The sequence below is a fragment of the Cygnus atratus genome, chromosome 2 (genome assembly GCF_013377495.2).
Source record: "Cygnus atratus isolate AKBS03 ecotype Queensland, Australia chromosome 2, CAtr_DNAZoo_HiC_assembly, whole genome shotgun sequence".
NCBI classification, from domain to species: Eukaryota; Metazoa; Chordata; class Aves; order Anseriformes; family Anatidae; genus Cygnus; species Cygnus atratus.
Window position 1 is genome coordinate 17569266 of NC_066363.1, and position 13063 is coordinate 17582328.

Here is a 13063-nt window from a genome sequence, read left to right on the forward strand (position 1 = left end):
TGTGTAGGATCAGGGCCTGAGCTATTATCAGTTGACTCAAGTTGAATTTTCATATTTATTTGGGAAGCCTATCATGTGCCCATGCTTTCTTATTTGCTATTTTAATATATGGCCTAATTGGGAATATAAACTATTTTATTAGCACACATTTCTGTTCCTCCTCCTCCTGGAGCCCCGCCAGCACCACCACTGCCACCACCTCTCCCGATGGGCAGTCTGATAGGTGAGACTTGTGTCAATGCTGAAGTGATTGCAGTCGTGCTGCATAATCAATAATCATCTCTTCCTAATGGACTTAGCGAAGCTGTTTTTTCATTTGTAGTGGGTGCTATATGATTTTAGTACACAAATCGATTCTGGGGTGATTTTTTTTTTCTTTAAACAATCTAATCTCCACTAATTTCCTGTGGTTAAAGCCTCTGAAGGTAAATGCACAAGGTATGGGGAAAAGGTTGCTAGTTGCTTGGAATCTCTGTTCCCAATAAAGCTGAGATCTAATTAGTCTGATCTGTAATAATTCCAAATCAGCTTGAGTATTGGTATTCTGCTGTATCACTCTTGCAGTTGAAAATAAGCCAGTACGGTTGCACTCTCACTTAAAAAATGGTAGCTGATGTGCGATGTATGTGATCTATCTTGTGGGAATAAGGTGACTGGAAAGCAGTAGTGTCTGTCACAGTGGCTTGGGTTTGATGCTGTACTGCAGCAGGCAGATGCCAAACTGGAAGACTTGAGGATACAAGCTGACAGTTCTTGAAAAATTACCTCAAACATTACATATAGCTGTTAGGAATGGATTTAAAAGAAGTAAGTATAAAAAGACAGACACCACCACCCCTTTCCTGTCACAGGCTGATGGCAAAATTCGTTGATCTTGTTAAGAGACGAGCTTTGGAGGCTTTGACCCACATAACCTGTTACACTTTCTCTTACTGAAGTGTTTAAGTGAAAGTGACTGTGGATGGCACTACAGGACTGCAAACTTCCAGTCACACACAGTTTGTGTGTGTACGTGTGTGTGTGTGTATGCATTCCAGTATATATTTTTATATGGTTTTATAAGATATATACGTATGCATTTAAAAGCACAGAACATTCTACTGCAAAACAATTTTTGCACTTAAACATTGCAAAGTTGTGCATTGATCCATGTGACCTCAACGTGTGAGATTCATTAGTTTGCAAGGTTTGAGTCTTTCATCTGTCAGAGGTTAATGCAAAAAGAGCACTTAAATTGTTTTTATTAACCTTGAATTTTGTGCAGCAAGCATGTGGAAGGTAAAAATGGGCGTTCATCTTGATGAGCGAGTGACATGTCTTTCTGTCAGCCTGCACTGGTGATTCTGATCTAGTAGAAGTATAAATTCCATGAGTACAAAACCACAACTAGCAAACATGATTGGCAAACATGCCAAGTGTCTGAAGCTCATATCATTTAATTTACTGTTTTATTAGAGCAATTTTTGATACTAGATTGGAGACAAGTTCTGGTTCACAATGGAAAACATTTGCTTTGAGCAGAATGTGGATTTTTTTGTGTGCGCTTTTTAATAAAGGGTATTGCATGTAGAATATTGAGATATGCTTACAAGTTGGAAGCTGGTTCAACTTTCCAGTCCCACCCAGTCTGTCGAAGTAGTTCTCCCAGCATTTCTCAAATGCCCTTTATATCAGTGTTATTTTATGTCCTGTGTGTTTTTTGTCATTATTGATTATAACAGGGATGTTTGTTTTCTATTAATCTCTTGGTACTGCCTTAAGTTATTGGTGGTCTGTAATCAAGTGATTCCCATGTTCTGGGCTTTTTCTGTTTTCTGCATTCTGCTCCAAGTAATGCTCTGCTTAAGTCTTTTCCTCGGTTCCTCTGGCTAATGCTTTTCAGCTGCTCCGGGTTCAGCTCCTGGTTCCCAGTATGGCACAATGACCAGGCAAATCTCGCGACACAACTCTACCACTTCTTCAGCATCTTCTGGTGGATACAGACGGAATCCTTCTGTGACTGCCCCATTTTCTGCTCAACCTCATGTTAATGGCGGGCCTCTTTATTCTCAAAATTCAAGTAAGCTTCTGAGCTCTGAAATCACGAACTGTTTTGAGCAAAATGATTGTAAAAGCATGCATGGCATTTTAACTCATTTGTGAAGAGCATCAATAAGATTATTGCTTTCTTTCCTAAAATAGAAGGAAAAACAAACAAGAAAAACCCTCTTTAAGTTGTACGGTGATTGCACTGTATGCAATTACACTGTTTTTCCCCTCTGAGTTGTTTGCTGTTACTCATGGCAAGAAATTATTATGATTGCCTATCTAATTATAGGCACATTATACTTAGTATTTCAGGTGTGCTTGGGGAACATAAACTAAAACCAGATTTTTTTTTCAGGAGACCTAACGTGCTTGTAGCACACTCCCTCCACTACTGGGCTAGTGGCAAGAGAGTGCTGTCAGAGCACAGCGCTCCTATGACAAGCTTTTCCCATTACATAGTTTCTCCCTGTCTCTGTCTCATTCCCAAATCCTATTCCTGATTCCAAGTTTCTCCTTTGTTCTTTATTTTAAACTTAACTGTTAAAGAAGGGACAGAAGAGTTCAGCCTCTTTTCTTTACAGCAGACAACTCCTCTGTGCTTCCACACAAGTGGTATAGATGGAGATGAATGAGGGGTGGGATGCAGTGGGCAGCTGAGCTAGTTTTAGTCATCAGCTTTCTGCCTAATCACCCAGCAAGGCAAGCAAGGTTGACTGCAGAAAGCTCTGCAAAATAGGGTTAGAATTGAATAACAGAATCTTGGTGGAAAGCTAGGTTTAGATCAGGAACTTCTGACTTGCTGCTTCCAGCAAGGAAGAACTCCAGCAAGGATAATTTTGACCAAATATACATAGAGGAGTGATAGTACTCCAGTGGCTTCTGGTGGTGTGCCAACTCCTTAAACTTCAAAGTGATGTTTCTTTAAAACAAAACGTAGATGTTCGGGCTAAAGCTCACTACAGACAAGTGCTGGTTGTTAGTATACTTACTCCTAAGGAAAGAATAGTTACAGAATGTTTGAGACACTGAGGTGAAGAGTTTTCTCAGTGGTTTGCAAGTATTATATTGTCCAAAAGCATCTTTGTATGCAGGCACAGTACCTATCTAGCTTTTTTCCCAATTCTAATTTTCCTGCTACTGTCTCTGACTCACGCTGACCCTTCATTTTCCTCCACACTCGTGTTCCCTGAAATTAATTCACCATAGCAATAGAAACTCCTTCCTGTTCAAACAGTCGTATTCTGTTGAATAAACAGGGCATTACTCCTGGAAATAGTTCAGTTGCCTCGAATGCTCTGCACACCACTGTTTCTGAACAGTTGTAGTTTTCCAAAGCAATTTTTTGCTCAAATGCAGGTGCTATTCCTTAGTCTAGCCTCTCTGGTGTTTTCAAAATACTGATTGTCAAGATTTTTTTTGAACAGTATTTTGATGGGTGTTTTTCTACTTTAAACTATTTTTCTCCATTTCTGTAACTGGTGATTTTTTTAATGCTACTGTCTTGACATTAAATCTAGGTTCCGTGTTTCTTTAAGATTTTACTTCTCATGCTAACAAATATTCTGTTTTTTCTTAGATGTTTACTTCAATTTTGTGAGAAACCTGTTTGTTGTCCCTCTTTTATTGATTGTTTCCCCCATACAGTTGATTTGATTATTGGTTTTGTAATGAACTAAATGCTTCATTTTTATTCATCAGACATTAATCTTAGTTATGGCTTTATTTAAAACTGTTGCTTACTTGGAAGTACAGAACCTCTTTCAAATTTGATTCCAACTGGATTATGCTGCTGAATTCCCACCTTCACAGGAACTTCTCTATTTCAGTGTAAGAGAAATTCTCCTGAGAAGGGGCATGGTATAAACAAATGAGTTATGTTCTATTGTTTCTTTTTCTGTTTCTTTTTTTTTTTTTGGTTTGTTTGCTTTGTTCTCCCCCCCCCTCCTTCACTGGGAGATGTCCCACCAGAGCTGGTACTTTACATGGCATGTCCTGCTACCACCATGCCTCTCTCCTACCTGTTGAGGAAAGAGCAACTCCTCAGCTGTCAGCCCAGCATCTCTGAGCACTGGTGCCTGTGTTTCACACCTCATTTCTCGCTGAGGAGGTCCATACTTCACAGGAGATGAGCTTGTGAGTGCTTCCTGGGCAGCTCTGGGCACCAGTGTAGCCAGTGGTAGCTGTTGAAGCCTTTGCCAGATTCTTAAGTTGCTGAGCGCCTCTAACCAGAGAAGACTTGATAATTTAAAATAGAGCTCCATTCAGCTCTAAACCCACCCGTTTTCCTACCAACAAGCAACAAGGTCCCTTTTCACATTTTTCCACTGCCCCCCTCGCAAGCCTGAACAGAGCAAAATGATGGGAGATGCACTCTGTGTGGACACGAAGCATCGACATGACACCATTGTTGCCTTTGTAAAGCAGTCGTCTTTGCTCTGCAGCAGGGCTGCTTCGCTGCATTTGCTGTAGCTCCCTGCTCTTGTGTTAGAGGAGGAGTCCAGCATCCTCTACAGCATCACCTCCTCTTCTGGTAGCACACTTTTTAAAGAGAACTACTACTCAGTGAGCAGCATGATGGAAAGCCCCGTGTTGCATGCTGCCCAAGTGAGGCTGAGTGGTCCCCTCGGCACACGCAGCTCCCCGACACGCAGCCTGCGCCCTGCTTTTTGTTCAGATGGACACGGGCACGTTTTGCTTTGTGAGCCTCAATTGGCTAGCCACGAATTCAGCCTTGTTGGAAACACAAGCTTGAAGAAGGTTCTTCCGTGTGTGTGTTCTTGTTGTTCTTTACATACTTTGTTTTTTGTGGTCCTCGTTACTGACGGCTGCTTTTGTTTGTTTCTTTTTTTTTTTCCTTTTTCCCCTGTGTCCTTTGACTTCCCCCGATATGCTGTGTGCATTGCTACCAGTTTCTATTGCTCCACCCCCTCCCCCTATGCCTCAGTTGACTCCACAGATACCTCTCACAGGCTTCGTGGCCAGGGTGCAGGAAAACAGTAAGTTTGGACAAGCTGAGCTGTTAAAGGGTAGAGCCTACTTTCTTCTAGCATGCATGGCTGGCAAGTCAGACTCTCTTTTGTTTCCTTTTCCAGAAGCTAATACCATCTTGCATTCTAGTGTCGATATGCTATTGGAGCTGAAGGGCACACTCTTCAATATTTTATAACGTGCATGATTATTACTGACCCATTTAAGATCTGAGCTGCAAATTTATTATAGAAAAACAGCGTGAAATACGTGGCATCTGCTTGGTCTGAATATAGAAGTGTATCTTAATTAAAAATATTAATTTCATGTTGATTCATCCTGCCTGAGTCTTCTTCAGTAGGGATAATTGATTAGTTTTTATTAGAAAGGCTTATGTAGACTGTCAAAATATGTACTGCATAACCACTGGCTCTAATCCTCCAGTAGTTTTTAGGAACCTCCACAGTCAATTGAAAATGTGCAGTCTTATGATCTAATGCCACTACAGAGGAGCTCCTAAGGTATTTCTCCTCTCGTCAGCCTTTCATTCTCCATTTCTTTGTGTCCTCTAGCCAGGTTTTCCTGCAGAGCTTCTTGCAGCATAGCTTTGCTAGTTAGGTTTGTGAAAGAGATGCCTCCCGGCTATGATCTGTGCTGCAAGGTGTTTTCCACTGGTCTTTTACTGCTTTTACTGTTTTTGCTTGATTCATTTCAGGTGAGTGCTCCTGTCCCGAATGCTAGCACAGGGGTAAAGTCATGCTCCTGCTGCAGGGACATCTCTGTCGTAGGAGAATTGTAGTTCAGTAAACAAAAGAGTGAATGGAATGTAGATAGGGCATGAAATGAATATAAAACATACATAATGAGTATAAAACATTTCTTAAAGTGTTTGGGAATCATAGCAAAGTCTGCTAGAACCTTGGAGGCTCTTAACTACGTAGTGATGCTCCAGCGTGTACTTAGGGGCCCTCAGATCTGATCAGTGCTGCTGTCCAGCTTCCCGTACGAGCTTTTAAGTGCTCATGTTCTGAGCATTCCCCTAGAGATAGGAGGCATCTCTATGGTTCCCATTCATAACGAAGATGTTTTGGTGTTATGCCAGGTAAATGCTAAGAATCATGTTGTTGTAGAATAGCATGCCACAAAAATGTGTTGACAAACCCTTCCAAAATGCCAGGCGTAGAGGTAGACCTCCTAAAGATGAAGGTTGCTGAATGTCTTCGCTTGCAGATAAACTTGAGAAAATTGACACCTGCTTCTGAATTGTTCCAAGTACTGTCCTCCTGGAGATAACACAGCACTTGGGAGAGCCAAGGTGAAAGGGACAGACTTACTTGTGTGTGTCACAACAAGAAATAAAGCTGACTTGGGAATGAGATTGCAGCAAAAAGAGCTGAAGCTTGAAATCTGGTCTAGGAATTGTTCTGTTTATTTTCCTTCTTTAATAGTCCCTTGGGTTTTAAAGTTATCTGATGAGTATGGCTTTGAGCTGCATTTTGGAGATAGGAGTGCATGTGGCAATCCACGCATACACTCAGCAAAACTGGCTGTAGAGGCTGTTGTGGTTGAGTTTTGGCCTTGTGTGCTTCATCTGCCTCATTTTCTACCAAATGTCTACATGGAGTGGAGTTACGGAGACGCGTGGGTAGGCTTGTCTTTTATGGGAAAATGTTCCTTCCTTATCGTGAAGATCTGTGGGTTTGGAAAGCAACATCCCCTGCTACGTGGAAGTCTTTCAGATTTCTTCTAGGGCAGATGGATTACGAAATATGCCAGGCCTATTCTTCTTTTCCTGCGCCCTGTGCCCAACCTGTGGGTATCTTCTTCTTCAGAGAGGTTTTCTGATGTGCCCAGAGACCTCTGATCAGATGTAGACTGCTGCACTGTCACCGTCACCCAGTCCTTTAAAGAGGGCTCTGCTGGTACCCACTTAAAGAACAGGAATGTGAACACACAAGAGAAGATGTTTCAATTTGGAGCTGTATAAATACTGGTCCGGTTACCCTTTCTCATCTAGAGTGTTTTTCTGTTTGTTTGCTTTTTTTTTTCTTTTCTTTTTTTCTTCCACCTCCTAGGAAGATTAGTGGTATTCTAGGTTCTGCCTGTTTTAAGCTCAGAGCCAGGAAACATCTAGGTTAAAGTCCCGGAGGTGGGGATATGTCCACAGGGTGGTACTTGTCTAATTTTCTGTTCCATTTTCTCCCTTTGTTTTAATGTGAAGTTGAATTGTTGTAAACGTTTCCCATGAAGCACGCAGTTTCAGCACTGCATCTCGGTTAGGGTCTGTCTGTGCTGGCACTTTCACGCTTGCATTTCCTCCCCTTTTTTGTTCTTTTCAAATAAGCAACTCATTGTTGAATAAATAAAACTTTTTGCATTTATTAAGGTAAGGATTTCTCAGCATCTCAAAGGAGCGTTGCCTCAATACTATTTTTTTCCTGGCTGCAGATGAAAATTAAGGGTAGAAATACATTTTGTGAAAGATGTGCCGAGAAGACTGCACAGACCCAGTCCGTTTATAAATCGTGTTGTCATGTGTCTGCGGTGGATTAATGAAGCCTGCCTGGGAGTGCTGCTCAGTAACGCAGGCAAGACACGGCGTTCAGCTGGCTGGAGACTTTGTTAGTCTGTCTCCAAGAGACACAAATGGGCTTCTGTATGGCCGAGGGATCCCTGACACAGTGGCAGGCAGCCTGCTGATGCAGAGCTGTGGGCTGTGTGGCCCAGCTGGTCACGTTGCAGAGGAGCTGGGCCCGCAGGGGAAGAAGAGCAGCAGCTCCCCAAGGGGGTACAGCGCAGGCTGGGTGCCAGGGCTGCCGTGGCTGCTGCCCCGGCAGCTCCTGGCCCCTGCAGCAGGGGATTTGGCTTCCCCTGTACCAGCACGGCCCATCTGACACGGCTGGGATGTGGCAGCGGAGCTCAAGCCCCTCATCAGGGGCACGTGGCCGAAGCCCAGAGGTTAGTCACTGCTGGAGCAGCGGCCAGGCAGGAATAAAGAGCATTAAAGCAAACAAACCCTCGTCGTAATTTTCAGTGCCGCTGTAACTAGCAGTAGCTGGAGCTTCACTGTGGTGTTCGTTCCGTGCAGTTCAGCGTAGCTTCCCTAAAACTGGCGTCGTGTTCGGGAGCACGCGCCCAGCCTTTGGAGCATGTGCCCTGCTCCCTTAGTCAAACTTTCTAGAGCAGGGGTTTTCAACCCATGTCTGTGTTCAGTGTGCAGGCTCCCAAATTGCTTGTAATTCCTGTATAAAAAGCCATGTTTAATAACAGTAACTTCTCGATAAGTTCTGGTTTCGTAGTGCTTACACCTAGGTTGATGTGTAGTGGACCGCAGTTGGTGAGCAGTGAGAGGAATGACTTGATGGCTTGCATCTGAGTTCTCTCTCTCTCCCTTTTGCTGCCAGCTGCTGTGAACTGAAAATTAATTTGATGAGCTAATTTGAAGAGTGCTTTGTACCATAATGCCTTTCTCCTTTTTCCCTTTCCCAAAGCAACTTGTAATTGTGCTGATTGGAGAATCTCAGGGCAGGGATTTGACATTTTAGATTACGCACTTCATTCCTTGAGCACTTTAACCCCAAGAACAGCAGCTGCCTGTTGTAGTTTTCCATCTATTAGATGAATCCTGGATGTGCACAAGCTAGTCTGGAAGATAAGGATCTGTTCAAAGCTCTCCTTCCACAGAAGGATTACTTGGCTTTCTCTTACCTGGTCAGATCTCAAACTCTGGTCTCTTCCCTGTTTTGTGATCTGCACCAGATCTTTTTGCCCCCTTAAGGCTAGCTCTGAGAGAGAAGGAATCCAAGGCAGTAGTGTTTGGAAACAAATGAAAATGTTTGTCTAGGCAAAGGATTTGTTTAAAAATTGAGCTGCTGGTGCAGTCCAGAGGCCTGTTGCTGCCTGGCTCAGAGGGTGCCGCTCGGAGTCCTCCCATAGCTAACAGCTGCTGCTAGCCCTCGGCGCGGGGAAGTCGGGGCAGGAAGCTTTCCTCTCTGCTGGTGGTCAGCTTATGCCCTGCAGCATGTGCTTCGACTCTAGTAGCATTTATACCTAGATTTGACCACTAATAACAAACGTAGTTGTATGTCGTAGCTTTTAATACGAAGCCTCTGTTTCTAATCAGTGCATGGGATCATAGTGCATGCTGTGTGTGTCCTCGTCCCCACCCCTTTTATTTACAGTCTTACAGCCTCAGGTTGGTTTGTGCCTGCACGCTGGTTTTGATTTAAAAAAAAACAATTTCCCAACGTTTCCAGTTGCTGATAGCCCGACTCCTCCCCCCCCACCACCCCCCGACGAGATGCCGATGTTCGATGACTCTCCTCCTCCTCCGCCCCCACCCCCTGTGGATTACGAGGATGAGGAGGCTGCTGTTGTGCAGTACAGCGATCCCTACGCGGATGGAGATCCTGCCTGGGCACCTAAAAACTATATAGAGAAAGGTAAGAAGTGTGGCAACTCCGTGTTACTGCAGTGCTGGAGGATTAATGGTATCTGAAGAGGATGAAGGACTTAGCTTGGGTCTGGTGAAAACAACCATTTTCCCTGCTAAGTTGGAACTCTAACCATTCTTTTCGTCGTTTGTCAGTGGCTACACCTGATGTGATAAAATATAATCCTTCTTTAGAAGGATTATGAAATACCTTCAAGCATTCTAGAATGAAGGGATTAAAAAAAAAAAGAACAGTTATGAGAAGCAGATGTGAATCGGATGGCTTTTCATTTTTTTTCATCTTTTCTGAGCTGCTGGATTGTGTCTGAAGCTACCTCAGGATTGCTGGGCAATCATCTATAAAGTGTTGCAGAAATGCCAGGAAGTCTCTGTCCTATCAAACCAGAGAGCTAGCCAGAGTGGATCAGTGGACGTTTAGCTATAAAATGTAGTGAGGCTTCCATGGGGACTTCCAGTGAGTCTAGATCAGCGGTCTGTCACTATGCTGAGACACAGACTCCTACAGGAAATGCTTCATCCCATGAATAATTGAGGTGCTGATTTCCTGCCTATAGAGCTGTCTGTGTTAGGACAGTGACCAGCTTGTCAACAGCAGTGTCACAAGCTTTCTCAGGACCTGGCTGGTACTGCAGGGCGTACGAAAGGGGATGTCTGAGATACCTGTCATGGCAGCAGTGACAGAACTCCTCTGCTCCACCTTCCCTGCTGGCTGGACTCCGTGCAGGGTGTCCTCATGGAGTGAAAATAACTGACACGCTGCATTGTTATTTGCTAGGCATTAAGGCATCGGGTTTCTGAGAAGATTTTGTTTCTGAGAAGATTATTTTACCTACATGTGAAGTAGTAGGTTCTTGGGATCTATATAACCGACTGCGTAAATTCCTATTTACTGTTTTAGAGGGTGTGGCTGTGATGTCCACAGTTTGTGTATTTGTGGTGGTATCTTTTAATTCCAGTACTAGAGGTGGTGACATTGCCTTTCCTTAGGGAGATCTTTGCTTTTTTTGATTACGCACAGTAAGTGGGAGGTTGGTAAGAGTAATGTATTTACCAGGCAGGTACCATACAATAGGGGATGTTGCTGTAAATTCACTTGCACTTTTTCCCACAGTAACTTCAACACTTGCACTCATCACAGCCGTTTAGAAGAAATGCCCAAACTTACCATCACTTAGAAACTCTGTAGAAAAGGCAGGAAATCATTCACTTCTGCAGAGGGGCCTTAAGCAGCTAAGTTTACAAAATCACACATTGCAGCACTCACTACACAGTTGTAGGGGCCAGTGTGTAAAAAAATTTCCTGTAGGTCCTTTTTAAGAGTGGTGTCTTTTTAGGCTTTCCTAATCAAGAGATCCCTGTGCAGGGGTCTGTATGCTTTTGAGGTAGTCTGACCAGAAATTACTGCCATCTTAGTGGACCGCCTATTCCATAGTTCATTTTTTAAGAGTCCATATGCACTGTTTTGCCGTGTCCCAGCCAACTGTACCTCTCCCCACCAAAAGGTTTACTGCGTATTCAGTGCAGTCACCACCCACTTACTGGTAGCCAGTACTGCAAGAAAAGGGAAATTTCACTTTCTGTACTTGATGTCGATCAGGAAAACCCTGTGAATTCGGAATGGAAAGCCCCAGGATGGCAAACTAGTCTTTTCAAAATACAATTGTACTTCAAAAGAATTTCATACTGGTGCTGTTAACGTGATGCTAAACTTTTCCTCTGTTCAATCCACAGTTGTTGCTATATATGACTATACAAAGGACAAAGACGATGAGCTGTCGTTTATGGAGGGTGCAATCATTTATGTGATAAAGAAGAACGATGATGGCTGGTATGAAGGAGTTTGCAATCGAGTAACTGGCTTGTTTCCTGGGAATTACGTCGAATCAATCATGCACTATGCCGATTAAAATCCTTTGCTTTTCAAAGTTGGGTCTTGTATTCAGTCATACCATGATTATTTACAAGGGGTAACTAAAAGCTAACAGAATTGTCTTAATATACTTTCAGAAAATGTGCCCATTTCTTCAGGCCATACTGTTTTAATGGTATGATTGAATGTCCATCTCTCTAAGTCTCTGGAGACAGTATGTCTTAACCTGATGGCAATTTGTAAAACAAGCAACTGTCTGTAACTGGTTATACTTATTTACTTATGCATTGTTAATTTTATGACCAGCCTAAATATTCTGGGGAAGTAGGGTATAATATTTAATGAACCATGATTCAGATTGTGCCATTACATTTTTCAGTACAGCATGGTAACTAACACTACGTTAGACTAACATATTAAAATCTGGATGAGAAGTTTAATGTTAGTGCTGGTCATATTACTTTTTGTTTAGACTCTTTGCTCATTCTTGAACTATATTTGTTTAAAGCATGCATACAAACTTATGTATTGAAATATACTTTTTTAAAAATCCAAGATGCTTCCAATTGTTGTAATCTTTACCTGGAGTATTCTCACTAAAGTCTATTATAATGAGTTGTTTGGGTCTAAGGTGTCCATGTGAATCAAAAAATGGGTGGTCTTATGTATGTGTAATTTGTACCCAAGTTTTTTTAATAAGTAAATTTACATTATGACTTTTTCCATTCATAAATATATAAGTGAACCAAAGGTCTTGTCCATTACTTTGTTGGTTGGCTTGGCAAAGAAGTTTGGAATGCTAACGTAGCAAAACCATGGCTGTGTTATCCCAGGCAATGTACTAAAAGCAAATGTTTGTAACATGACTTTATCACTGACAGAGGGCAAATAAATTAGATATGAAACCTGAATTACCCATTATACAAACTCCTAAAAGTTCTTTTCTTCCAAAATAAATTTTAGCAAGGATTCTTGGTTGAATCTAGTTACCAAGATGCAGTAATTCGGACATTATCTGTAACTGACATGTCTCAGTGGAAACTGTATCTGGACTTGGTTTTGTGCCCAGCTGAGCAGAGCGAGGCTGCTCTCAAGATGTGACACAGGGGAAACAACCGCAACAGGATGTGGCTTCTTTTAACAGGGAGTGGAGCAAGGCACTTAGCTGTTTGCATTAAGGGCTAACAAGCAGAGATGGTTAGAGGTGAGACTTCTCTGGTCTACAAATTCTTTGGCTGAAATAACCTGGAAAAGGAATGTGGTAGTACCGGTTAATTACTGCCATAGGAATGTGTCTGGGACTTCAAAGCAGTCTTGTAGGGGGAAGGTACTGAATATGCTCCATAAATGAGTGATGGGCAATGATGGAGTTGAAGCTTTGACTGGCTGTTGACTCATTCATTTTGGAGCGAGTTAGGAATACCAAGCCTTTTATTTTCTTAACTACTGGCAAGTAACAACCGATAACATACCTTCATATCATAGAAGAGCATCATAGAGTGGTTTGGGGTGGAAGGGACCTTAAATATAATCAAACTCCAACCCCCTGCCATGGGCAGGGACGCCTCCCACCAGACCAGGTTGCCCAAAGCCCCATCCAGCCTGGCCTTGAGCACCTCCAGGGATGGGGCATCCACAGCTTCTCTGGGCAGCCTGTGCCAGTGCCTCACCACCCTCTCAGTGAAGAATTTCTTCCTAATGTCTAATCTAAATCTCCCCCTTTTAGTTTAAAGCCATTCCCATCA

General features: G+C 42.8%; 1 protein-coding gene across 14 annotated transcripts in view; it reads left to right on the forward strand.

Annotated features, from left to right (window-relative positions):
• The window catches only part of ABI1 (abl interactor 1), an 80332-nt gene extending 68103 nt beyond the window's left edge, over positions 1–12229 (forward strand). For 2 of the 14 annotated variants that reach the window (XM_035545515.2, XM_035545516.2), the window contains 5 exons: positions 143–223; positions 1883–2059; positions 4938–5024; positions 9252–9437; positions 11180–12229. In XM_035545515.2, coding sequence (XP_035401408.1) covers positions 143–223; positions 1883–2059; positions 4938–5024; positions 9252–9437; positions 11180–11355 — 707 coding nt within the window. In that variant the 3' untranslated portion in view covers positions 11356–12229. The remainder of the gene's footprint in view (positions 1–142; positions 224–1882; positions 2060–4937; positions 5025–9251; positions 9438–11179) is intronic. The other 12 variants (XM_035545519.2, XM_035545517.2, XM_035545518.2 and 9 more) reach the window with 6 other exon arrangements.
• The last annotated feature ends 834 nt before the right edge of the window (positions 12230–13063 follow it).